Here is a 27,966-nt window from a genome sequence, read left to right as displayed (position 1 = left end):
TAGCGGCAAAGACGGGGACGCGCACGCAGTGACAGCGGGCTTGGGCTGTGGCCTGGTAGTCGGTGTACTGACGACGAGTATGACCCGTTTATAAGGGAGCACGGGATCTGCCTCCGGTATGGAGTTCGCTGAGCTTATCAAGACGCCCCGGGTGGATAAGGTGCTGCTTCACAGACCTTTCCACCCGACAGTGGGCGGTACCTTGTGTCTGACGGGTCACCACCTGATCCTGAGCTCCAGGCAGGACAACAGTGAGGAGCTGTGGCTGCTGCACTCTAATATCGACTCCATAGAGAAAAGGTATGGCAGTATACACTACTGATATATGGTGTCTGTACGTACCGCCCCCGTGCGTCTGTGCGCGCCGCCCCCCCGCGCGTCTGTGCGCGCCGCCCCCGCGCGTTTGTAGGCACCGCCCCCGCGCGTCTGTAGGCGCCGCCCCCGCGCGTCTGTAGGCGCCGCCCCCGCGCGTCTGTAGGCGCCGCCCCCGGCGCGTCTGTAGGCGCCGCCCCCGGCGCGTCTGTAGGCGCCGCCCCCGGCGCGTCTGTGAGCGCCGCCCCCGGCGCGTCTGTGAGCGCCGCCCCCGGCGCGTCTGTGAGCGCCGCCCCCCCGCGCGTCTGTGAGCGCCGCCCCCCCGCGCGTCTGTGAGCGCCGCCCCCCCGCGCGTCTGTGAGCGCCGCCCCCCCGCGCGTCTGTGAGCGCCGCCCCCCCGCGCGTCTGTGAGCGCCGCCCCCCCGCGCGTCTGTGAGCGCCGCCCCCCCGCGCGTCTGTGAGCGCCGCCCCCCCGCGCGTCTGTGAGCGCCGCCCCCCCGCGCGTCTGTGAGCGCCGCCCCCCCCCGCGCGTCTGTGAGCGCCGCGCGTCTGTGAGCGCCGCCCCCCCCGCGCGTCTGTGCGCGCCGCCCCCCCCGCGCGTCTGTGCGCGCCGCCCCCCCCGCGCGTCTGTGCGCGCTGCCCCCCCCCCCCCCCCCCCCCGCGCGTCTGTGCATAGTATAGGTAGAGTATTTACGTATTATATGTGGCCCTAAAGTCTGTCCGTGCAGGGAACCCCTCGCCCCTCTATGGGGTCCATGTACCGCCCGTCATAGGTCGCACCCCTGGCGCCTGTGAATATGGCTGTCGCCCCAGTCCAGAGCTCCCGGTTGCCTAATGTATGGTATTTGCACATGCTCTGTACAATTGGCTGGTTGCCTAGCAACAGGTGCGACAGCCAGTGCTTGACTACTCTGGACCTCCATGGTGGTATGAAGGCCCGAGGTGGCCTGTAACCAGGCTGGTTGTACATCTCACACCCCCCACCGCCCCCTCTTCCATGTCTGGTTCTGATAACGAGGGTCATGTTTGTGGTTTCAGGTTTGTCGGCTCCTCGGGGACCATAACCATCAAATGCAAGGACCTGCGGATAATCCAGCTGGAGATCACCGGGATGGACGAAAGCCTGAACATCGCCAGCTCCATAGAGGTAAGTTGCCGGCTGTGCCCCCGTGTGACGGTACCTAGTGATGTCACGGCTGCGCCCCCGTGTGACGGTACCTAGTGATGTCACGGCTGCGCCCCCGTGTGACGGTACCTAGTGATGTCACGGCTGCGCCCCCGTGTGACGGTACCTAGTGATGTCACGGCTGCGCCCCCGTGTGACGGTACCTAGTGATGTCACGGCTGCGCCCCCGTGTGACGGTACCTAGTGATGTCACGGCTGCGCCCCCGTGTGACGGTACCTAGTGATGTCACGGCTGCGCCCCCGTGTGACGGTACCTAGTGATGTCACGGCTGCGCCCCCGTGTGACGGTACCTAGTGATGTCACGGCTGCGCCGCCGTGTGACGGTACCTAGTGATGTCACGGCTGCGCCGCCGTGTGACGGTACCTAGTGATGTCACGGCTGCGCCCCCGTGTGACGGTACCTAGTGATGTCACGGCTGCGCCCCCGTGTGACGGTACCTAGTGATGTCACGGCTGGGCCCCCGTGTGACGGTACCTAGTGATGTCACGGCTGCGCCCCCGTGTGACGGTACCTAGTGATGTCACGGCTGCGCCCCCGTGTGACGGTACCTAGTGATGTCACGGCTGCGCCCCCGTGTGACGGTACCTAGTGATGTCACCGCTGTGCCCCCGTGTGCGCCCCCGTGTGATGGTACGTAGTGATGTCCCCGTTGTGCCCCCGTGTGACGGTACCTAGTGATGTCACGGCTGTGCCCCCGTGTGACGGTACCTAGTGATGTCACGGCTGTGCCCCCGTGTGACGGTACCTAGTGATGTCACGGCTGTGCCCCCGTGTGACGGAACCTAGTGATGTCACGGCTGTGCCCCCGTGTGACGGTACCTAGTGATGTCACGGCTGTGCCCCCGTGTGACGGTACCTAGTGATGTCACGGCTGTGCCCCCGTGTGACGGTACCTAGTGATGTCACGGCTGCGCCCCCGTGTGACGGTACCTAGTGATGTCACGGCTGCGCCCCCGTGTGACGGTACCTAGTGATGTCACGGCTGTGCCCCCGTGTGACGGTACCTAGTGATGTCATGGCTGTGCCCCCGTGTGCGCCCCCGTGTGATGGTACGTAGTGATGTCACGGCTGCGCCCCCGTGTGACGGTACCTAGTGATGTCACGGCTGTGCCCCCGTGTGACGGTACCTAGTGATGTCACGGCTGTGCCCCCGTGTGACGGTACCTAGTGATGTCACGGCTGTGCCCCCGTGTGACGGTACCTAGTGATGTCACCGCTGTTCCCCCGTGTGCGCCCCCGTGTGATGGTACGTAGTGATGTCACGGCTGTGCCCCCGTGTGACGGTACCTAGTGATGTCACCGCTGTGCCCCCGTGTGCGCCCCCGTGTGATGGTACGTAGTGATGTCACGGCTGTGCCCCCGTGTGACGGTACCTAGTGATGTCACCGCTGTGTCAGGAGGATTAATGCATCGTATTAATGGGTCTAAAGTAGGTTTTACTTTTTGAAAGTTTTTGGAATCCACAATTCAGTCTTTCCTGGATCCTGCTTTATATTCCCCAGACATTGAAGGGGGGGGGGGGTCCTGTGTCTGGTAGACGGTAACGGGGTCCCCGCTTTTTTCCCCGCAGGCCTTATCCACGCTGGACTCCATCACGCTGATGTACCCCTTCTTCTACAGACCCATGTTTGAGGTGACGGAGGACGGCTGGAACTCTTTTCCTCCTGAACAAGCGTTTGAGCTTCTCTCCGCAGAGGTGAGCGCACTCCTGGACTCATCCGTCTCAAGATCTCTGCTTGCTGTTAGCAAATAGGAACCGTTTTGTTTACGTGCAACATCTGAAAACTGAAACAGAGTAATATTCCTCACAGCTGAGGGTTTGTGACAGTTACAACCTTTAGTCCTGTAGACCTTTCCTTCCACACCAGGTGGCGCTGTGGAGGGGAAATTCTCAGGATCATGGGGATGTATTGGCCAGAACCTCACTAGTCATATGCCTTCTCTCCATGAGATTGGAGCACCCCTTTAATTTATTTTCATAAACACACATCCTTGGAGTGTATAGATCTATAGCGGGGAACGTATCGCTCCTGAGCTGAAGCCCTCAGATAAGTCGGAGGAAGGAAATGGAGAAGCTGCTTAATAAATAAGAGTCCTGAGCGTAGGAGCTTACAATCTATGAGAGGAGATACAAGAGGAGGAGGAAGAGCCCTGACCATAGGGGCTTACAGTCTATAAGAGATGGCGGATGAGGACGTGTCCTGACCATAGGAGCTTGCAATCTATGAGAGGAGATACAAGAGGTGGCTAATTGATGATTTGCTAGGGTCCGATATATCTGGCAGAGGGAGGAGGCTGGTTGTTAGTGGAGGGGACGTGTCTTGTCTCATGACTATTTCTTTCTCTCGTCCATCAGACTGAAGACTGGAGACTGAGTGATGTGAACCGAGACTACTCCGTCTGTCAGTCCTATCCCCCCGTCCTTATTGTACCCAAGACCATGGACGATGAGTCTCTGCGTAAGGTGGCGGCGTTCCGTCAAGGGGGGCGATTCCCAGTACAGAGCTATTATCACCGGAAGAACGGTATGGTAAGTGTATTACTGTAGAGCAGAATAGTGAGTGCAGCTCTGGAGTATAATACAGGATGTAACTCAGGATCAGTACAGGATAAGTAATGTAATGTATGTACACAGTGACTCCACCAGCAGAATAGTGAGTGCAGCTCTGGAGTATAATACAGGATGTAACTCAGGATCAGTACAGGATAAGTAATGTAATGTATGTACACAGTGACTGCACCAGCAGAATAGTGAATGCAGCTCTGGAGTATAATACAGGATGTAACTCAGGATCAGTACAGGATAAGTAATGTATGTACACAGTGACTCCACCAGCAGAATAGTGAGTGCTGCTCTGGAGTATAATACAGGATGTAACGCAGGATCAGTACAGGATAAGTAATGTAATGTATGTACACAGTGACTGCACCAGCAGAATAGTGAGTGCAGCTCTGGAGTATAATACAGGATGTAACTCAGGATCAGTAATGTACAGTTGTAAGAAAAAGTATGTGAACCCTTCGGAATGATATGGATTTCTGCACAAATTGGTCATAAAATGTGATCTGATCTTCATCTAAGTCACAACAATAGACTATCGCAGTCGGCTTAAACTAATAACACACAAAGAATTAAATGTTACCATGTTTTTATTGAACACACCATGTAAACATTCACAGTGCAGGTGGGAAAAGTATGTGAACCCTTGGATTTAATAACTGGTTGAACCTCCTTTGGCAGCAATAACTTCAACCAAACGTTTCCTGTAGTTGCAGATCGGACGTGAACAACGGTCAGGAGTAATTCTTGACCATTCCTCTTTACAGAACTGTTTCAGTTCAGCAATATTCTTGGGATGTCTGGTGTGAATCGCTTTCTTGAGGTCCTGCCACAGCATCTCAGTCGGGTTGAGGTCAGGACTCTGACTGGGCCACTCCAGAAGGTGTATTTTCTTCTGTTTAAGCCATTCTGTTGTTGATTTACTTCTATGCTTTGGGTCGTTGTCCTGTTGCAACACCCATCTTCTGTTGAGCTTCAGCTGGTGGACAGATGGCCTTAAGTTCTCCTGCAAAAAGTCTTGATAAACTTGGGAATTCATTTTTCCTTTGATGATAGCAAACCGTCCAGGACCTGACACAGCAAAGCAGCCCCAAACCATGATGCCCCCACCACCATACTTCACAGTTGGGGTGAGGTTTTGATGTTGGTGTGCTGTGCCTCTTTTTCTCCACACATAGTGTTGTGTGCTTCTTCCAAACAACTCTACTTTGGTTTCATCTGTCCACAGAATATTTTGCCAGTACTGCTGTGGAATATCCAGGTGCTCTTGTGCAAACTGTAAACGTGCAGCAATGTTTTTTGGACAGCAGTGGCTTCCTCCGTGGTATCCTCCCATGAAATCCATTCTGGTTTAGTGTTTTACATATTGTAGATTCGCTAACAGGGATGTTAGCATATGCCAGAGACTTTTGTAAGTCTTTAGCTGACACTCTAGGATTCTTCACCTCATTGAGCAGTCCGCGCTGTGCTTTTGCAGTCATCTTTACAGGACGGCCACTCCTCGGGAGAGTAGCAGCAGTGCTGGACTTTCTCCATTTATAGACAATTTGTCTTACCGTGGACTGATGAACAGCAAGGCTTTTGGAGATACTTTTATAACCCTTTCCAGCTTTATGCAAGTCAACAGTTCTTAATCGTAGGTCTTCTGAGAGCTCTTTTGTGCGAGGCATCATTCACATCAGGCAATGCTTCTTGTGAAAAGCAAACCCAGAACTGGTGTGTGTTTTTTTATAGGGCAGGGCAGCTGTAACCAACACCTCCAAGCTCATCTCATTGATTGGACTCCAGTTGGCTGACACCTCACTCCAGTTAGTTCTTGGAGATGTCATTAGTCTAGGGGTTCACATACTTTTTCCACCTGCACTGTGAATGTTTACATGGTGTGTTCAATAAAAACATGGTAACATTTAATTCTTTGTGTGTTATCAGTTTAAGCAGACTGTGATTGTCTATTGTTGAAGATCAGATCACATTTTATGACCAATTTGTGCAGAAATCCATATCATTCCCAAGGGTTCACATACTTTTTCTTGCAACTGTATGTACACGGTGACTCCACCAGCAGAATAGTGAGTGCAGCTCTGCAGTATAATACAGGATGTGACTCAGGATCAGTACAGGATAAGTAATGTAATGTATGTACACAGTGACTCCACCAGCAGAATAGTGAGTGCAGCTCTGGAGTATAATACAGGATGTAACTCAGGATCAGTACAGGATAAGTAATGTATGTACACAGTGACTGCACCAGCAGAATAGTGAGTGCAGCTCTGGAGTATAATACAGGATGTAACTCAGGATCAGTACAGGATAAGTAATGTAATGTATGTACACAGTGACTCCTCCAGCAGAATAGTGAGTGCAGCTCTGGAGTATAATACAGGATGTAACTCAGGATCAGTACAGGATAAGTAATGTATGTACACAGTGACTGCACCAGCAGAATAGTGAGTGCAGCTCTGGAGTATAATACAGGATGTAACTCAGGATCAGTACAGGATAAGTAATGTAATGTATGTACACAGTGACTCCAGCAGCAGAATAGTGAGTGCAGCTCTGGAGTATAATACAGGATGTAACTCAGGATCAGTACAGGATAAGTAATGTATGTACACAGTGACTGCACCAGCAGAATAGTGAGTGCAGCTCTGGAGTATAATACAGGATGTAACTCAGGATCAGTACAGGATAAGTAATGTAATGTATGTACACAGTGACTGCACCAGCAGAATAGTGAGTGCAGCTCTGGAGTATAATACAGGATGTAACTCAGGATCAGTACATGATAAGTAATGTAATGTATGTACACAGTGACTGCACCAGCAGAATAGTGAGTGCAGCTCTGGAGTATGATACAGGATGTAACTCAGGATCAGTACAGGATAAGTAATGTAATGTATGTACACAGTGACTCCACCAGCAGAATAGTGAGTGCAGCTCTGGAGTATAATACAGGATGTAACTCAGGATCAGTACAGGATAAGTAATGTAATGTATGTACACAGTGACTCCACCAGCAGAATAGTGAGTGCAGCTCTGGAGTATAATACAGGATGTAACTCAGGATCAGTACAGGATAAGTAATGTATGTACACAGTGACTGCACCAGCAGAATAGTGAGTGCAGCTCTGGAGTATAATACAGGATGTAACTCAGGATCAGTACATGATAAGTAATGTAATGTATGTACACAGTGACTGCACCAGCAGAATAGTGAGTGCAGCTCTGGAGTATAATACAGGATGTAACTCGGGATCAGTACAGGATAAGTAATGTAATGTATGTACACAGTGACTCCACCAGCAGAATAGTGAGTGCAGCTCTGGAGTATAATACAGGATGTAACTCAGGATCAGTACAGGATAAGTAATGTAATGTATGTACACAGTGACTGCACCAGCAGAATAGTGAGTGCAGCTCTGGAGTATAATACAGGATGTGACTCAGCATCAGTACAGGATAAGTAATGTAATGTTTGTACACAGTGACTCCACCAGCAGAATAGTGAGTGCAGCTCTGGAGTATAATACAGGATGTAACTCAGGATCAGTACAGAATAAGTAATGTATGTACACAGTGACTCCACCAGCAGAATAGTGAGTGCAGCACTGGAGTATAATACAGGATAAGTAATGTAATGTTTGTACACAGTGACTCCACCAGCAGAACAGTGAGTGCAGCTCTGCAGTATAATACAGGATATAGCTCCGGATCAGTACAGGATAAGTAATGTAATGTATGACTTGTTTTTATCTGCTCTTTATGTCTATGATTTTGTGGTTCAGTCCCACAATGGTAATTTTGGGTGTCCCCTTGATGTAAATGGGTTATGTAAGAGGGCAGACATGGTGCCATCCTGGTAGTTACATAGACAGAAGGATACATTGCGTTGGTACAGCCGGTCAGTTGTCAGGTAGGCAGTGGTGGGCTCCTGGCACACATGAGGGGTCTTGCTCTTGCCCAGTTTATTACCAGTTCTGGTTGTTGGGACCTGTCGTTCAGGTGTTGTACCTGTATGCTTGTGGTGGGTGGACCTGAGAGAAGCAGTCACCTCCTCAACAAGGCTGGGTGCGGATTCTGTGCAGCACTGGGCACCCTGACCCCTGCCGCTGTCACCTGGGATGTCACGGACTACTGACCTGTGCCCTGGCCTGCTCTCTGATATTTGACATTAATGGCTGTTCTGAAAATGGGGAAGGAGAAGACGCCGTGACCATCAGGACGTTTTCCAGGTTATTGTGGGATTTCTGGACTATTAGGTGCCAGACTACTGGAGCTACTGTCTAGGTATCTTTTATGACCGCACTGACCACCTCCTGTATGATTGGAGGGTCATAGAGGAGAGCGGTAAACTGAGAGTTACATAGTGGAAGAAGCCCCAGCAGCACAGAGTATTTCAGGAGAGGAGTGTGCTGATCTTGTAGGAGCTCCCTGCAGCACAGAGTATTTCAGGAGAGGAGTGTGCTGATCTTGTCACAGGATGATATTTGGATACTGGAAGGAGCAGGGTGCCTAGCAGCACAGAGTATTTCAGGGGAGCAGTGTGCTGATTATTATCGGGGGCAGTGTGATATTAGTGGGGCACCTCTGCTCTCCTTCCCCCGGGGTGTAGGTCCGGGGTTCTCGATGCCATACCTTCCGTCCCTCTTGATGTAGTGTTTCCTGTGACGGTGGGAGCACTGCGGCTTTTATATTGTAGTGAGGTGCGGTATTTCTGATCTCTGCATTAGTAATCCCCGGTGTACGTAAATATGTGACCCCCTCCCCACGAGCGCAGCCGCTGCCGCCTCCCCCGCAGCATTCGTCAGCCCCGGCTCATTGTATAAGAATTGATTGCGGACTGAGCCCTCCCCGCGCAGCAAATCAGATCATCAATCACTGCTCCTGCCCGCACCGCTCTGTCAGCTCTGCTGCACGGCGGCCATTTTCTGCTTTCTCCTTCACTACCTGCGAGATAATGGCCGGAGCCGCTGATGGCCGTTCATTGTGGAGGCGTCAGATCCTTTTTGACATCACACGGAATATGTGAGAGAGGAAAACGGACATCCGACTTCATTTATTTGACATTTGCAGAATTGTTTGTTTTTCAGGGAAATTTAGGGGCGATGACTGGTGTGCCCCCCTCCCCTTATAGATATCCCTGAGGTCCTCACACAGCTTTCCCAGACTCCTGAGTGTCCAATTTTCCTAGTAGTATGTGAGCATGGGGGGTTTAGCACTCAGCTAGCCCTTCTGGCTGAATGCTAGCTGCCACCCAACTCTCCTGGGAACAGATATACTCAAAAATCTGGGAAATAGGGCTTGAATAGACTTTTGGGGTCATTCATTTATCAAACTGCTGTAAAGTAGAACTGGCCCATAGCAACCAATCAGATTCCACCTTTCATTTTCCAAAGGAGCTGTCAAACATGAAAGAAGGAATCTGATTGGTTGCTAGGGGCAACTCAGCCAGTTCTACTTTATACCAGTTTGATAAATGACCCCATTTGTATTTACTGCAGTTTTATTAAAGGGCATCTGTCAGCAGTTTTGTATCTGACCTGTTACATGTGCGCTTGGCAGCTGAAGGCATCCATGTTGGTCCCATGTTCATATGTGCCCGCATTGCTGAGAAATATTATGTTCTTTTATATGCAAATGAGCCTCTAGGAGCAACGGGGGCGTTACCATTACTCCCAAAGGCTCTGCTCTCTCTACACTTTGACAGGGCCAGGTGTGATGATGTTTGCACTGCGTGGCAGTTGCAGAGAGAGCTGAACCTCTAGGTGTAATGGTAACGCCCCCGTTGCTCCTAGAGGCTCATTTGCATATATTAAAACATCATTTTTCTCAGCAGTGCAGGCACATATGACCATGGGACCGACACAGATGTCTTCAGCTGCCAAGCGCACATGTAACAGGGCAGACAGTGTCATAGGTAGGTACAAAACTGCTGACAGATGCCCTTTAAATTGTTCTCTTTTTATTAAATATAAAGCAATAAAACAGACCGTGACAATGGTGACATTGGTACTAAAGGACAATCCAAGAGGCCCCAGCTAGGAGTCGTTCCTCCCTACTAACACTCACGTAACCTATTGTCTGAAGAAGAACGATCTTCCGTCGCCTGTAGAAAAAGTGCTACAGTAAACTACACCACTAAAGGCGGCTTTACACGGCCCAGTTGTCCGGCAGATTATTGGGGACGGATATTTTTGTACGAAGACTCATTCCCGATAATCTGCTGGTGTCATGGTGCAGCCGAGAAACCCGATGAATGAGCGAAACACTCGTTCATCGGGTGACGCAGTCGTTCATGCAGACACCTAAATCATCGCTTCTGGGCAGCAGATCGTTCTGTCTAAACAGCAATCTGCTGCCGAGAAACCATGAATCTGGATGAAGATGAAGATGGCATTAGCGATCACGTTGGAGAAGATGGCTCCTTGTAAATGCTCCATTTCCTCCACTGGGGAGCAGGCAATTATGAGGAAGGAGCGCCCTCTTCCCGATAATCGCCTGCCCCGTCGTGCCGTGCAAGCCAGGCCGGCTCAGTTTACAAAATGAAGATTGTGAAACTACTGTATATGTGTCAGCCATTATAGTAATGGTGTATTAAAGGCGCCTTTACATGCCGCGGTGGAGCAGGCAGTTATCAGGAGGTAAGCATTCCTTCCTGATAATTGCCTGATTGCAGCATTTACATGAAACTATCGCCTCCACTGTCTGGGGATGAGCAGTAGCTTCTTCCATCGCTCGTTCCCCTACAGATTCATTGTTCCTGGGCGGCAGATTGGTGTTTAGACGGCACGATCCGCTGCCCAGAGAAGATGATGTAGGCATCTGCATGAACGATTGTTCCACCAGATTAATGGGCGTTTCGCTCGTCCATCGGTCAGTCAGCGCCATTCACACGTCCGCAAATGGGTCCGCATCCGTTCTGCAATATCGGGAACGGGTGCGGACCCATTCATTCTCAATGGGGCAGAGATGGATACGGAGCACTATGTGCTCTCCGCATTTCCAGAGTGCGGCCCCGTACTTCCAGTCCTCGGCTCCGCAAAAAAATAGAACATGTCCTATTCTTGTCCGCAATTGTGGACAAGAATAGGCAGTTCTATGGGGCTGCCGGCCGGTTGTATTGCGGATCCGCAATACACTACGGACATGTGAATGGACCCTTACCCGGGCAGATTATAGGGAACGAGCGTTCATATAAAGGTTTGTCCTCGATTAATCCGCCCAACAAAAACCTATTAAAAATGCTTATAACTGAACTTCACTAGAAACATCTGACAAAAAGATCCAAAAAACACTGAAGCGGCAAACCGAAATTTGTGTCAAGTCTCAAAACTTTCAGCCACGAGGGGAAGGTGAGAAGTATAAGTGCTCCCAATATGCTGGACCTGAGCTTTACGGGATCTCAGCCCAGTGACGTCTTACTGATAAATGCAGGTTTGGATGTGACCAGAGTATAAGACATGATTGCTGAAAAGCGTCCTTGTATAGTCTTTCAGATAGGTTCTTTTATTCTTAGATTCTCAGCTCAGCAGGTTAGGATCCAGGAATGAAATGTGTAGAGGGTAAGTTCTACTGGTTGACGTTCTCCCTCCTCGCAGGTGATGATGCGCAGCAGCCAGCCGCTCACGGGCACGAATGGCAGACGTTGTAAGGAGGACGAGAAGCTTATTAACGCCACTTTGAGACCCGGAAAACGAGGCTACATCATAGATACCCGCTCGCTGAACGTGGCCCAGCAGGCCAGGGCCAAGGGCGGCGGCTTTGAGCAGGAGGCGTATTACCCTCAGTGGAGGAGGATTCACAAGTCCATTGAACGGTAACGGAATGCAGAACCTTTACCTTCCTTGAAACGATTTAGGGATTTGTCCCTTAAAGGGGGGATCTACACCTTTTTGATAATCTGTCCTTTGGATCAGCTGTTTGAGAAGGCAGCGGCGCTCACAGTAGTGCCGCGGCCTTCTCGCTGTTACTCGCAGGCCAGTGACATCACGACTACTATCACTGGCCTGGGCGTGGCTCAGCCCTATGGAAGTGAATGGCAGTGATGGTAGTCGTGATGTCACTGGGCCTGCGGGAAACAGCTACTGCGAGTGCCGCTACCTTCTCAAACAGCTGATCGGCGGGGATCTGTCCTAATGAAAAATCTCTTCTTTGTGTCTACAGCTTTTAAGCTACATGCACACCACCGTTGTGTGTTTTGCGATCTGCAAAACACGGATGGCGTCCGTGTGCGTTCCGCAATTTGCGGAACGGCACGGACAGCCATTGATATAACTGCCTATTCTTGTCCGCAAAACGGACAAGAATAGGGCAGGTTATATTTTTTTTGCGGAGCAACGGATGCGGACAGCACACGGAGTGCAGCCCCATTGAAGTGAATGGCTCTGCACCCGAGCCTCAGAAACTGCAGACCAAAACAACGGTCGTGTGCGTGAGGCCTTATGCAGATTATATGTGTCGCCATAGTAACAGACTACAAAATAACTCTGTAGTCTGATCCTGCGGTTATACTCGCCACGGTCAGTTTCCTACTTGGTAACATAAATTTGGCAGGTTACAATAAGTAGAAGACAAATTGAAGATGTAGGACTGCAGGGTCAGGCTACACAAAAGTTGGTTGTAGTCTGTTACCATGGATACACATTGGTTAGCTTAGCAGCTGCAGTCAAACTGATTTTTGGGGTAGTTTTACACAGGTTATTGGAGGAGGTTTTGAGGCAGAATTGCCTGCAGGTTTTTCAGCTACAGCCAAAGGCTCCTTCCTTCCCATTCCTTAAATTTCCCATTCCTGCCAACTGCATTTCTGGCTTTGGCTGAAAAAAACTGCAAAAAAATCTGCCTCAAAACCTCCTCCAAAAAACACTCCGCGTGAACCTACTTATATGAAGAAGTTTTGCAATTTGCTTAATTTCTACTTATTCCCAACATGATGTTAAAATTTCGTGGATATACACACATTTTTTATATTTATCTTTTAATTTTACAGAATAAAACCACTTTTTATGGAGGTTTTTTTGTAAATAAACTTTTTTTTGTTCTCACTAAGGAACATTATAGCCTAGCGCTGTACCAGTGACAGGCAGTCTATTAGGCTGCGTCTGTGGCACAGTTTAATAGACATACAGCCATAGTAGACCTGGGGCTAGGCCCCATGCTGCCATGGCAACACATCAGCACTCTGCGATTCTCTCTGCAGGGGGCCTGATGGGGACATAGAGCCTCTGTCTAACTGCCTAGATGCTGCGGTTGCCACTGACCGCAGCATGTATGGAGCTAAACGGCCTGGATTAATGGTGCGGGTGGCAGGGATTGAATTGACCACTCAGCATGCACTGACATAGCGCTCCAGAAAATAAAAATCCGATATGACGGTTTCTGGAAAATCTATAACATCAAGCACAAAGAGGGCGAAGTAATCAGATGAATTAGGTTAATCGCCCAGCCCTACCTGTATGACCATATCTCAGGTTAGAGTATAGAAGATATTGAAGTATTATTACGGTGGTTGTGGAGAGACCTTCTGGCTTTGGGTTCAGTGCCGTGCTCCTGGCATGTGATTCAGGACCCCCACAGCGTGGCAGCATTGCGGCGCCAACCCTCCCATGATTTTTCCATGTCTATTGACCATCGTATGGTTATAATTGTTGATGTTTTCTTTGTTGTCTTGTAGATTTAACATTCTGCAGGAGAGTCTGATAAAACTGGTGGAGGCCTGCAACGATCAGTCCCACAACATGGATCGCTGGCTCAGCAAACTGGAGGCCTCCAACTGGCTGACGCACATCAAGGAGATCCTGACCACCGCCTGCCTGGCAGCCCAGTGCATCGACCGGTGGGCATCATGAGGGTGGAAATATCCATAGGTTTTAATATGGCTAGAATCTGGATAGCTCACCCCAGTGTCTCCCATCAAGGGGAAAGAGGGATGGAAGAGGGTAGATCATCATGAGCATTGTCTACTGGACGGTTCCCTTCTCTTTTCCTTTATTTTTTTTTTTTTCCTTCTGTCTTTCCACTTTCTTTTTTCACTTCTCTTTCTATTCTCTTCTCTGCCCATAAGATGCACCTAGGTTTAAGAGGAGGAAAAAAATATTTTTCATCGGACCTCACAGCCCCAACCAGACCCACAATGTTAATCCGACCTCGGTTCAGACCCCCAGTGTTCATAAGACCCCTAATAGGACCTTAGATCACATTCCCAATGTGAATATGACCCCCCCAAGCAGACCTCAGATCAGAGCCCCAACGTCAATGACCCCCCCCCCCAGCAGACCTCAGATCAGAGCCCCAATGTGAATGAACCCCCCCTTAGCAGACATCAGATCAGAGCCCCAATGTGAATGAACCCCCCCTTAGCAGACATCAGATCAGAGCCCCAATGTGAATAACCCCCCCCCCCTTGCAGACCTCAGATCAGAGCCCTGAATGTGAATAACCCCCCCCCCCCTTAGCAGACATCAGATCAGAGCCCCAATGTGAATGACCCCCCCCCCCCCCCCCAAGCAGACTTCAGATCAGAACCCGATGTGAGTGACCCTGCCCCAAGCAGACCTCAGATCAGAGCCTTTCTTTCTCCAAATGCCACCTCCTTGCAGGATAAGCTCCATAGTCTGACAAGAAGGGGGCAGTAGGGAGTCCAGGCAGTGCAGGCCTAGGAAAAATGGGACAGTTTGGGGGGGGGGGGGGGGGGGGAGGAGTAATATCTCAGGGAAAAAAGTGTTTAAGAGTTTTTAGTTTTTAATTTGTGATGGGGGGGCAGTTTCAGAATGCATTGTGAGTGCATTCTAAAGGCTTAATGCATACTCTTCTCATGTAGGGAGGGGGCTTCTGTCTTGGTGCACGGATCGGAGGGCATGGATTCCACGTTACAAGTGACCTCGTTGGCCCAAATTATTCTGGAGCCCAAGTGCAGAACCATCCGTGGGTTTGAGGCCCTGGTAGAGAAGGAGTGGCTACAGGTGAGTGTATATACCTACACACTCCATTACATCATCTCCCCACTGCCAGAGAGGATGGAAGACCCCTTTAAAGAAACAAATTATCCCCTTAATAACCACTAGTACATTGTTGTTGTTTTATTTTTTCCACGGCAGTCAGGCTTTATTCTAGAGCGCCTGTGTTTTTACGACACTCTAGAATACATGCTACACGAATGTTCTGTGCTGAGCGGAGCAGGTTCCCCACTGACAGCCAAGCGCCTGCACTAAAGGAGGGAGGGGACTCTCTGTGTAAGCCCATCTGGGCGCCCACAAAGCAATGGCAGGGTGCTGATGGTTTAGAAATCTAAAATCAGTCACTGTAGAGCTAGCTCGGCTAAATGTAATGATAACTTTCACTTGTCACTGGAAAAAAAGGTAATTTTAATCCGTGTGCAAATGAGCAGTTAATCTGCACTGAGGGCGGGCCCAAGACACTTTGTGCACCCTCCTGATTCCTCTGCCAGGCCCTCACTCTCCTTGATTGGGAGGACCAGGAGAGATGGCTGTGCAAGAGCCTGGTCAAGTCAATCAAGAATGAGAGGGAGGGGCTGGCAGTGGAAGCAGGAGGCACAAGGGTGCACAAAGTGGCTTGGACCCGCCCTCTGTGCACTTAACTGCTCATTTGCACCATTCAGCTGAGATGGTTCTACAAGGCATTGAGCCTGGTTTGCCAGTGATTTTCCTGGTGACAGGGTCCCTTTTAGTACCTGTCACCTACAGTCAGATAATGTTATATGGAATACAGAATTATTGTGTATTATAGAATTAAATGTTCAAGTCTCATAGTGGGATAAAAAAAATTAAGATTATAGAAAAAAAATCCCAAGTAAAAAAAAAATAAATTTTTACTGTTACAAGATGCTTTATTACAGGAGAAAAATAAAGCTAAAAAAAAGACATAATTGGAATCGACAAAACAGCCTAAACAATACAATTGACCTTTTATTTAGTCAGTAAAATGTTTAAAAAAATAAAAAAAAATCCAGAATTGCAGTTTTCTGTTCATCTGAACAGAATAAAAAGAAGTCAAAAAGCTGTATGGACCCTAAAATGGTACCCATGAAAACATAAACTATAAACATAAAGGGGCTCCCTCTTTTCACATTTCCCTGACCTTCCTATGGAAGTAGAGGGAGCCCCCTCCAAAACATATCAGCAATCAGATTGTGAAGTCCCCTAATGGGACTAAAAATAATGAAATAAATTTTAGACAGTTATTAAAAAAAAAGTTTACAGTAAAAAAAATTGCTTAAAATAAAATCACTTTATGTAAAACATTATTTTGTATAAGTGCTAAGGAAAACACATTAATGTATATGGTATGGCCGGAGTCGTTCAGGTGATTGCTGCAGCATTGGGTGACAGTGCTGCTGATCGTTTCTCAAATCAGGTGATTACTGCAACACTGGGCAAAAGTCCTCATGACTATACCCGATCCAGATGATTACTGCAGCATTGGTTGACAGTCCTCATCTCTTAGGCATTACAGCCAACGGCAGACTGATCTTACCGTGCTGAGTTTTGAAATCTCTTTTCTGTTCCCAGGCTGGTCATCCATTTCAGCACCGCTGTGCCCAGTCTGCCTACTCCAACAGCAAGCAGAGGTGGGAGGCCCCAACGTTCCTGCTCTTCCTGGACTGTGTGTGGCAAATCCTCCGCCAGTTCCCCTGCTCCTTTGAGTTTAATGAGAGATTCCTGGTTACTCTGTTTGAGCACGCCTATGCCTCTCAGTTTGGCACCTTCCTGGGCAACAATGAATTTGAGAGGTCAGTTCAGTTCCAGACTGCGGGGCACCTTAGACACAGCCGTGGTATTCTGAGGGCACACCCTGCAGATGCAGAACCGGTACACTTCCACATCAGATTGCCTGGTCACCTCTGCTATAATCATTGCACATACAGGTTTTGTGACTATTGATTGTTTCAGATATAACCCAAACAGTGATAAAGCCAAGCAGCAAGTGGCGGTTGCTTATGCAGAACCTTTAGGTCACGGTCATATCCTAGTTGGATTCGGCAGTCTTGTATGCCATGCAGAACCTTTAGGTCACGGTCATATCCTAGTTAGATTCAGCAGTCTCGTATGCCTTGCAGAACCTTTAGGTCACGGTCATATCCTAGTTGGATTTGGCAGTCTCGTATGCCACGCAGAACCTCTAGGTCACGGTCATATCCTAGTTGGATTCGGCAGTCTCGTATGCCATGCAGAACCTCTAGGTCACGGTCATATCCTAGTTGGATTCGGCAGTCTCGTATGCCATGCAGAACCTTTTAGGTCACGGTCATATCCTAGTTGGATTCGGCAGTCTAGTATGCCATGCAGAACCTCTAGGTCACGGTCATATCCTAGTTGGATTCGGCAGTCTCGTATGCCATGCAGAACCTTTAGGTCACGGTCATATCCTAGTTGGATTCGGCAGTCTCGTATGCCATGCAGAACCTCTAGGTCACGGTCATATCCTAGTTGGATTCGGCAGTCTCGTATGCTTATTTTAAAAGGGGGAGAGGATAGGAGGCTTCCAGGCACAAATTAGGCTACTTCTTCAGGGCAATTTACTTTCTTCTTTGCTGTGCGGAATGGGACAGAGTCAGCAGAGTCATCTCAATATTATTAGTGGATAAAGATTTACTGCTGGAGGTTTAGATAAGGCAGGATAGTAAGCCTGTGCTCTGAGAGAGGCGTTTGTACTTTGAAAACGTGGAGCTGCTATATTCAGTGCTGCCATAAGATAGGTGCCTGGGAATAAATAACTCTTCACAGGTGTCCGCAGCCTGCCTCACCTATGGAAAGATTCCTACTTACCTGCTGCCTGCACTGGTTCCCGTATAAGTCCATCTTCCTGTCTGTGACTTGTTTTATTCGTCCCTGGCACTGCATGAACATCCGCCGCTCCCAAAGACTAGTCAGCATTGACGTATCCAGACGAGACTAGAGATGAGCGAACTTCTGTTTTAAGTTCGGCGTCTAAAGTTCGGGTTTGGATTAGCGGAGAATCCCGATCTGGAACCGGATATGGATTCCGACTTCCGTTGTGGTCCGTGGTAGCGGAATCAATAATCGGCCATTATTGATTCCGCTACCACGGACCACAACGGAAGTCGGAATCCATATCCGGTTCCAGATCGGGATTCTCCGCTAATCCAAACCCGAACTTTAGACGCCGAACTTAAAACAGAAGTTCGCTCATCTCTAGACGAGACCCATCCCTGCTGAAGCCAGTTATTGGCTGTAGCAGAGCAGATGGACACACAGGACCAGAGTGGTGGGGAGTAGGTAAGTATGATTCTTTCCATGGGGGGGGGCACGCGGCACGCTTCAGTCACCTGTGAAAAGTTACTTATTCCAAGATATCACCTTTTAAGTTAGACGGGGAGGAGCCTTCCTAACCACCCCTGTCGTTGGATGTTTTGATCCGCACGATGGGGAGATGCAGGCGGCCCTGCAGGCATCAGCAGCGACACATGCTTGGGAGCGGGGTAAGTACAACCTGTATGAGGGCTCCGGGCATTATAGGGCTTGGATAACCCCTTTTAATAAATGACAATATTAATAACAGATTTTTTTTTTTTAAGATGGCGTGTCACCCTCCACCCCCTCTCCCCTGAAAAATAAAAATAAAAAGTAGCACATAGTTCAAGGGGCTGTCCAGTATACCTCAGGATAGGTTATCAGTATCAGATTGTCGAGAGTGTGACTCCCAGCAATCCCTCAGTCCCTTTGATCAGATGTTTGAAGGAACCTCGGCGGTCTCTTCACTGAATGGAACAGCAGTAATTACACTGCTTGCTGCTGCAATGTCAGCGAGCAGGGAAACTGAAAAGAGAACACAGCGCTCTTACAAGCGGCCCTACAAGGGCCAACCCCTTCTGCACCCCAACTAGCTACACCTGTGAGTACAACCCTTCCTGTGGAAACCAAGCAGCAACAGGAGAGCTGCATACAAAACCCTTTCTGTGTATATAGTGTTACTATCCTGCCTTATCTAGGCCTCTAGGGGTACAATAAAGCAGTCATTAATTCACCCACCTCTATTGATAATGAGATGACTCTGCTCATCTTGTCCCAGTCTACACGGCAAAGCTGACTAGTGAGCTGTTAAGCACACACCAGTGATGTAGCATTCTGTAGGCGGTTTAATAAGGTAAAGTTTACAAGTAGTTTAAATTTTTGTACCCCTGACCCGTGCTCCATATATCCGTATAAATAATCACTGGATGTGTTGTTCATATTCTCTCTGCAGGAGTAAGCTGAAGCTAAAGCAGAAGACACTGTCCCTCTGGTCCTGGGTGAACCAACCCAATGAGAGCCACAAATTCACTAACCCCTTGTATGAAGCCAATGGACTGGTCATCTGGCCCTCTGTGGCCCCCCAGAGTCTACTTCTGTGGGAAGGTAAATCGATAATTATTTGTCAACCAAGTAATGTCGTTCTATCCATTGTCTACTGTCAGCTCTCTATTCATCATATACCCATCTCCTACTGTCAGCTCTCCGTCCATCATATGCCCATCGTCTACTGTCAGCTCTCTATTCATCATATACCCATCGTCTACTGTCAGCTCTCCGTCCATCATATACCCATCGTCTACTGTCAGCTCTCTATTCATCATATACCCATCGTCTACTGTCAGCTCTCCATCCATCATATATCCATCGTCTACTGTCAGCTCTCCATTCATCATATACCCATCGTCTACTGTCAGCTCTCCGTCCATCATATACCCATCGCCTACTGTCAGCTCTCCGTCCATCATATACCCATCGTCTACTGTCAGCTCTCCGTCCATCATATACCCATCATCTACTGTCAGCTCTCCGTCCATCATATACCCATCGCCTACTGTCAGCTCTCCATCCATCATATATCCATCGTTCTACTGTCAGCTCTCTATTCATCATATACCCATCGTCTACTGTCAGCTCTCCGTCCATCATACAGTCATGTGAAAAAATTAGGACACCCTTTGAAAGCATGTGGTTTTTTGTAACATTTTTAATAAAAGGTTATTTCATCTCCGTTTCAACAATACAGAGAGATTAAAGTAATCCGACTAAACAAAGAAAACTGAAGAAAAGTCTTTTCAAGATCTTCTGTAAATGTCATTCTACAAAAATGCCTATTCTAACTGAGGAAAAAGATAGGACACCCTTGCCCCTAATAGCGAGTGTTACCTCATTTGGCTGAAATAACTGCAGTGAGACGGTTCTTGTAGCCATCTACCAGTCTTCGACATCGGTCTGAGGAAATTTTACCCCACTCCTCAATGCAGAACTTTTTCAGCTGTGAGATGTTTGAGGGGTTTCTTGCACGTACAGCCCTTTTCAAGTCACCCCACAGCATCTCAATGGGATTCAAATCTGGACTTTGACTTGGCCATTCCAGGACTCTCCATTTCTTCTTTTTCAGCCAATCTTTGGTTGATTTACTAGTATGTTTTGGGTCATTGTCATGTTGCATGGTCCAGTTCCGCTTCAGCTTTAATTTTCTAACTGATGGTCTCACATGTTCTTCAAGCACCTTCTGATACACAGTAGAATTCATCGTGGATTCTATGATGGTGAGCTGACCAGGTCCTGCTGCAGCAAAGCAGCCCCAAACCATGACACTTCCACCTCCATGCTTCACAGTTGGTATGAGGTTCTTTTCTTGGAATGCTGTGTTTGGTTTACGCCAAACATGTCCTCTGCTGTTGTGTCCAAATAATTCAATTTTGGACTCATCTGTCCAAAGAACATTATTCCAGAAGTCCTGGTCTTTGTCAACTTTATCTCTGGCACATGTCAGTCTGGCCTCGATGTTTCTCTTGGAAAGCAAAGGTTTCCTCCTTGCACACCTCCCATGCAAGTTAAACTTGTACAGTCTCTTTCTGATTGTAGAGGCATGTACTTCTACATCAACAGTAGCCAGAGCCTGCTGTAGTTCTCGAGATGACACTTTAGGGTTTTTGGAGACCTCTTTTAGCATCTTGCGGTCTGCTCTTGGGGTGAACTTGCTGGGGCGACCAGTCCTGGGCATGTTGGCAGTTGTTTTGAAAGCCCTCCACTTGTAGACTATCTTCCGGACAGTGGAATGGCTGATTTCAAAATCTTTTGAGATCTTTTTAAATCCCTTCCCAGACTCATAGGCTGCTACAATCTTTTTTCTGAAGTCCTCTGACAGCTCTTTTGCTCTCACCATGGTGCTCACTCTCACTTCAACAGTCAGGATCACACCAAACTAAATGTCTGAGGTTTAAATAGGGCAAGCCTCATTCAACATGCAGAGTAACGATCTACTAATTATGTGCAACTGGTGTGATATACCTGTGTGAGATCTGAGCCAATTTAAGAGGGAATACATGTGAGGGTGTCCTATCTTTTTCCTCAGTTAGAATAGGCATTTTTGTAGAATGACATTTACAGAAGATCTTGAAAAGACTTTTCTTCAGTTTTCTTTGTTTAGTTGGATTACTTTAATCTCTCTGTATTGTTGAAACGGAGATGAAATAACCTTTTATTAAAAATGTTACAAAAAACCACATGCTTTCAAAGGGTGTCCTAATTTTTTCACATGACTGTATACCCATCGTCTACTGTCAGCTCTCCGTCCATCATATACCCATCGTCTACTGTCAGCTCTCCGTCCATCATATACCCATCGTCTACTGTCAGCTCTCCGTCCATCATATACCCATCGTCTACTGTCAGCTCTCCGTCCATCATATACCCATCGCCTACTGTCAGCTCTCCATCCATCATATACCCATCGTCTACTGTCAGCTCTCTATTCATCATATACCCATCGTCTACTGTCAGCTCTCCATCCATCATATACCCATCGTCTACTGTCAGCTCTCCGTCCATCATATACCCATCGTCTACTGTCAGCTCTCTATTCATCATATACCCATCGTCTACTGTCAGCTCTCCGTCCATCATATACCCATCGTCTACTGTCAGCTCTCCGTCCATCATATACCCATCGTCTACTGTCAGCTCTCCGTCCATCATATACCCATCGTCTACTGTCAGCTCTCCGTCCATCATATACCCATCGTCTACTGTCAGCTCTCCGTCCATCATATACCCATCGTCTACTGTCAGCTCTCCGTCCATCATATACCCATCGCCTACTGTCAGCTCTCCATCCATCATATACCCATCGTCTACTGTCAGCTCTCTATTCATCATATACCCATCGTCTACTGTCAGCTCTCCATCCATCATATACCCATCGTCTACTGTCAGCTCTCCGTCCATCATATACCCATCGTCTACTGTCAGCTCTCTATTCATCATATACCCATCGTCTACTGTCAGCTCTCCGTCCATCATATACCCATCGTCTACTGTCAGCTCTCCATCAGTCATATACCCATCGTCTACTGTCAGCTCTCTGTCCATCATATACCCGTCAGCTCTCTGTCCATCATATACCCATCGCCTACTGTCAGCTCTCCGTCCATCATATACCCATCGCCTACTGTCAGCTCTCCGTCCATCATATACCCATCGTCTGTCTAGTCTCCATCCACCATATACCCATCGTCTACTGTCTGATCTCTATCCATCATATACAGTACTATCATCTACCGTCAGCTCTCTATTCTTCATATGTCCGTCATCTACTATCTATCTGCTCACTGTTCTTCATATGTCCATCATCCACTTTAAAGGATATGGACACCTTTGTAAAAAAAAAAAAATAATTACACTAATTTATTTTGTGGTGAAAATCATTTCTCCAATTGGTTGTGTTTGTTATTTTATTTTATTTTTCGTTTTTGTTCTACAGCCTGCTGTGCTTCCTATGCACAGCAGGCTGCTCTCGATGAATTCACAGAGAATCCGTCAGATGACGGATTCTCTAACTCCTGGCTCCACACGGGAGTGTGCACTGTCTCCCTCTCCTTCAGGATGGCCCAGTGGTGCAGAGTGTCAGCTGTAACATACAGCTGACACTCTGCTTGAGACAGCTGTTTAACCCCACCGCACTTCCCAAAAAATGGTATAAAAAGTGATCAAAAAAGTCATATGTACCCAAAATTAGTACCAATCAAACCGCCACCTCATCCTCCACCAGCTCCTACCTAAGACAATCGTCCCAAAAATATATATATGGCTTTCAGAAAAGGGAGACACAAAAACAGGATTTTTTTTTTCAAAAATGCTTTTATTGTGTAAAATAAAAAATGCACATATTAGGTATCATAGTGTCTGTAATGAACTGCTCTATAAAAATATCATGTAATCCCACCCATCGAACGCCATAAAAAAATTTAATCACCTTACATCACAAAAAGTCTAATACCAAGTGATCAAAAAGTCACATGTACCCAAAATTTGTACCAAATAGTCATCTAATCCCACAAAAAATGAAATCCTACCCAAGACAAAAACATGATTTTTTCCCAAAATTTCTTTATTGTGTAAAACTGAAAAAAAATTTAAAAAAATTGACATATTGGGTATTGCCGCGTCCGTAATGGCTTGCTCTATAAAAATATCACATGATCTACCCTGTCAGGTGAACATTGTAAAAAACAAAAAAATAAAAACTGTGCCCGAACAGCCACCTTGTGTTTTCAAAGTTCAGGTCCGGGTTCTCTAAGAATTCCGCCATGGATTCTGCTACCACGGACCATAACTTATGGTTTATGATAGCGGAATCCATAACAGAATTCTTAGATACACCGAACTTTAAACACTAGTCGCAACGTTTCAGCTCATAGCTTGGAAAAAAGGCTCCGTGAATGAGCTGAAAACTTTCCGACCACAGGAATGAATAAAATGTGTTTGAGAGTGCGGACATTTTCATATATATATATATATATATATATATATATATATATATACAGTGGATATAAAAAGTCTACACACCGCTGTTAAAGTGTCAAGTTTCTGTGATGTAAAAAATGAGACAAAGATAAATCATTTCAGAACTTTTTCCACCTTTAATGACCTATAAACTGTACAACTCAATTGAAAAACAAACTGAAATCTTTTAGGTGGAGGGAAGAAAAAATATAAAACTAAAATAATGTGGTTGCATAAGTGTGCACACCCTCTTATAACTGGGGATGTAGCTGTGTTCAGAATTAAGCAATCACATTCAAAATCCTGTTAAATAGGAGTCAGCATACACCTGCCATCATTTAAAGTGCCTCTGATTAACCCCAAATAAAGTTCAGCTGCTCTAGTTGGTCTTTCCTGAAATTTTCGTAGTCGCATCCCACAGCAAAAGCCTGTGGTCCACAGAGAGCTTCCAAAGTATCAGAGGGAGCTCATTGTAAAAGGTATCAGTCAGGAGAAGGGTACGAAAGAATTTCCAAGGCATTAGATACCGTATACCATGGAGCACAGTGAAGACGTCATCATCAAGTGGAGAAAATATGGCACAACAGTGACATTACCAAGAACTGGACGTACCTCCAAAATTGATGAAAAGACGAGAAGAAAACTGGTCTGGGAGGCTACCAAGAGGCCTACAGCAACATTAAAGGAGCTGCAGGAATATCTGGCAAGTACTGGCTGTGTGGTACATGTGACAACAATCTCCCGTATTTGTCATATGTCTGGGCTATGGGGTAGAGTGGCAAGACGAAAGCCTTTTCTTACGAAGAAAAACATCCAAGCCAGGCTACATTTTGCAAAAACACATCCAAAATCTCCCAAAAGCATGTGGAAAAGGAGTTATGGTCTGATGAAACCAAGGTTGAACTTTTTGGCCATAATTCCAAAAGATATGTTTGGCCCAAAAACAACACTGCACATCACCAAAAGAACACCATACCCACAGTGAAGCATGGTGGGGGCAGCATCATGCCAAGGGGCTGTTCTTCTTCAGCTGGAACTGGGGCCTTAGTTAATCTAGAGGGAATTATGAACAGTTCCAGATACCAGTCAATATTGGCACAAAACCTTCAGGCTTCTGCTGGAAAGCTGAACATGAAGAGAAACTTCATCTTTCAGCATGACACTGACCCAGAGCATACATCCAAATCAACAGAGGAATGGCTTCACCAGAAAAAGATTACAGTTTTGGAATGGCCCAGCCAGAGCCCAGACCTGAATCCCCAATCTGTGGGGTGATCTGAAGAGGGCTGTGCACAGGAGATGCCCTCGCAATCTGACAGATTTGGAGTGTTTTTGCCAAGAAGAGTGGGCAAATCTTGAAGTCAAAATGTGCCATGCTGATAGACTCAGACTCATACCCAAAAAGACTGAGTGCTGTAATAAAATCAAAAGGTGCTTCAACAAAGTATTAGTTTAAGGGTGTGCACACTTATGCAACCATATTTTATTTTTATATTTTTTCTTCCCTCTACCTAAAAGATTTCAGTTTGTTTTTCAATCGAGTTGTACAGTTTATAGGTCACATTAAAGGTGGAAGAAGTTCTGAAATGATTTATCTTTGTCTCTTTTTTTTTTTTTACATCACATAAACCTGACATTTTAACAGGGGTGTGTAGACTTTTTATATCCACTGTATATAGTCATTTTTCAAACTGGTGTAAAGTAGAACGGGCTTAGTTGCCAGTGGCAACTGACCGCTCACTGTGCGGACTGCACACAATACTGTAGTCAGAAGAGAGTGCAGGTAGTGAGAGCTTCAGTAATGAGATCTATATCCTGCTTATAACGCCGTGGTTCTGACTGTAGATCGCTGCACTGATGTTACCAGCAGAAATATCTATTGCGTCTACAAATAACGGACTTTCTACAGAATGGAAAGTGAGAACTAGATCTGCTGATTACAGGCAGTCTGTATTGAAGTGGCTGATAGCTGTGCAGCTATGAGCTATGTATCAGGATGTGGGGGCAGGGCCGCAGAGCTTGTGCTGGTGCATGTGAAAGCCACAGGAACACCCACAGAAACACCCACAGAAGCCTCACAGGAGATGACCGCACTGAGCAAAATTCATATCAGAGCATTTCTGAGAGCATGTGAAGCAAAACTGATACCAGTAAACTAACAAGTGCAATTTTATTATGTGCTGCATTACAGTAAGGTATGGGGTTATTGATTTTTAATGCACAAAGGTGTCCATAGCCTTTAAGGTTAATTGATATGTTATCACTGCTTTGTATGTCCACGATCAAGTGTCTGCTCTCTCTTCTTCGTATGTCCATCGTCTACTGTCTGCTCTCTCTTCTTCGTATGTCCATCGTCTATTGTGCTCTCTGTTCTTTGTATGTCCATCGTCTACTGTCTGCTCAATGTTCTTCGTATGTCCATCACCCACTTTAAGGTCCATTGATATGTTATTGCAGCTTTGTATGTCCATCATCACGTGTCTGCTCTCTGTTCTTTGTATGTCCATCGTCTACTGTCTGCTCTCTCTTCTTCGTATGTCCATCATCTATTGTGCTCTCTGTTCTTTGTATGTCCATCGTCTACTGTCTGCTCAATGTTCTTCGTATGTCCATCACCCACTTTAAGGTCCATTGATATGTTATTGCAGCTTTGTATGTCCATCATCACGTGTCTGCTCTCTGTTCTTCGTATGTCCATCACCCACTTTAAGGTTCATTGATATGTTATGGCTGCTTGCCTGGACCCTGTACTGTGGCACCCACTCTCACTAAAAGGCCTGAGACACCATATACTTCTGTAATGGAAGAAAACGCCATAATTATGTTATGTCAGGTTCTCCATGGACATTCACACGCTCAGCGCCAGTGTCCGGCTGTTATATGAAATTTCCCTGTTTACTTTCCCGCCTCAGTTTTGACACTTTGCTTTGTGATCCTCAGGGGTGTTCCTGCGCTGGAATAGATCCTCAATGTACCTGGAGGATGCCTACGAGGAGATGGTCCACATCATAGAGTACAACAAGGAGCTTCAAGTCCGAGTCAACGCATTAAGGAGGCAGCTAGCTGAACTGGAGACAGAAGATGGGATGCTGGAGACCCCTTAATGTGGACATCCCCTGACCAGCCCCTCCCCCGCCCCGGAGTGGGCTATATGTTTACACTATCTGTCCTGCATGCACTACAGTTATCTCTGGTGCAATCCGTATATAATTCTGTGACTAGGGACCAAGGAGCGCGCATCATGGGAGCCGAACTTAACCCTTCATGTGAACTCCTGTGCCTTGGTTATGTTGGTACATCTCAGTGATTTGATGATGGACATTCTTGACCATTCTGCTTCAGGCCACTCATGATGGCTGTCCATGTTGTGCATGCTGGGATTGTTTGGGCAGTATGGAACCATTATGTGCCCGGTAGACCCTCCTGCATGTTACAGGAAGTGTAGACCCCAGGGTCCAGGTCTGTGGCATCTGCAGAGCATCGCGGCTCAACATGCGAACTCGGAGTGTGATCCCCCGTTCTGAGGGGGCTTCTGGTTTTATTTAAAGGAGCATTCCTTTTGTTAAAAGTTATCCCCTACCCACAGGATAAGGATTAACTATTAGATCGGTGGGGGACTGCGGGGAACCGCACCGTTCACAAACACAGACGAATGGAGCAGCAAATCGGTCATGTGTGCGGCCGCTCCATTCATCTCTATGGGAATTCCAGAGATAGGTGAGCGCTGTACTCGGTTCCCATAAAAATGAATGGGCAGCCAAGTGCATGTGGGAGAGCTGCAGGGGGTACGGGGCCGCCTTCTTATGATCAGGGACCCAGCGGTAGGACCCCCACCGATCTAATAACAGGATAGGGGATAACTTCTAACAACCGGAATACCCCTTTAAATGATGCTTAATAATTGCATAATGATCAGTTCGGCCACTTTCTAATATACTTTGCATTGTATTCCGCCACAATTTTCAAAGTTTCTGCTTGCTGTCAGTAAATGGCAATTTTCTCATTTACATCCACAGGCCCGAAAACTAGTGATGAGCGAACTTCTGTTTTAAGTTCGGCGTCTAAAGTTCGGCTTCCGGTTAGCGGAGAATCCCGATATGGTTCCCGATATGGATTCCGACTTCCGTTGTG

General features: G+C 47.3%; 1 protein-coding gene across 1 annotated transcript; it reads left to right on the top strand.

The window, feature by feature from the left end:
* MTMR9 (myotubularin related protein 9) lies at positions 1-27,860 on the top strand. Its single transcript, XM_044290769.1, has 10 exons — positions 1-300; positions 1,351-1,459; positions 3,071-3,196; positions 3,857-4,030; positions 11,659-11,876; positions 13,731-13,892; positions 14,877-15,018; positions 16,585-16,805; positions 19,280-19,431; positions 26,776-27,860. Exons 1-10 carry the CDS (start codon positions 119-121, stop codon positions 26,937-26,939), a joined length of 1,650 nt encoding a protein of 549 aa, XP_044146704.1. The 5' UTR covers positions 1-118; the 3' UTR covers positions 26,940-27,860.
* Positions 27,861-27,966: the final 106 nt, after the last annotated feature.

This window comes from Bufo gargarizans, chromosome 4 (genome assembly GCF_014858855.1).
Source record: "Bufo gargarizans isolate SCDJY-AF-19 chromosome 4, ASM1485885v1, whole genome shotgun sequence".
Taxonomy (NCBI): domain Eukaryota; kingdom Metazoa; phylum Chordata; class Amphibia; order Anura; family Bufonidae; genus Bufo; species Bufo gargarizans.
The sequence above is the reverse complement of the archived record's forward strand: the minus strand, read 5'-3'. Positions and strand labels throughout refer to the sequence as shown.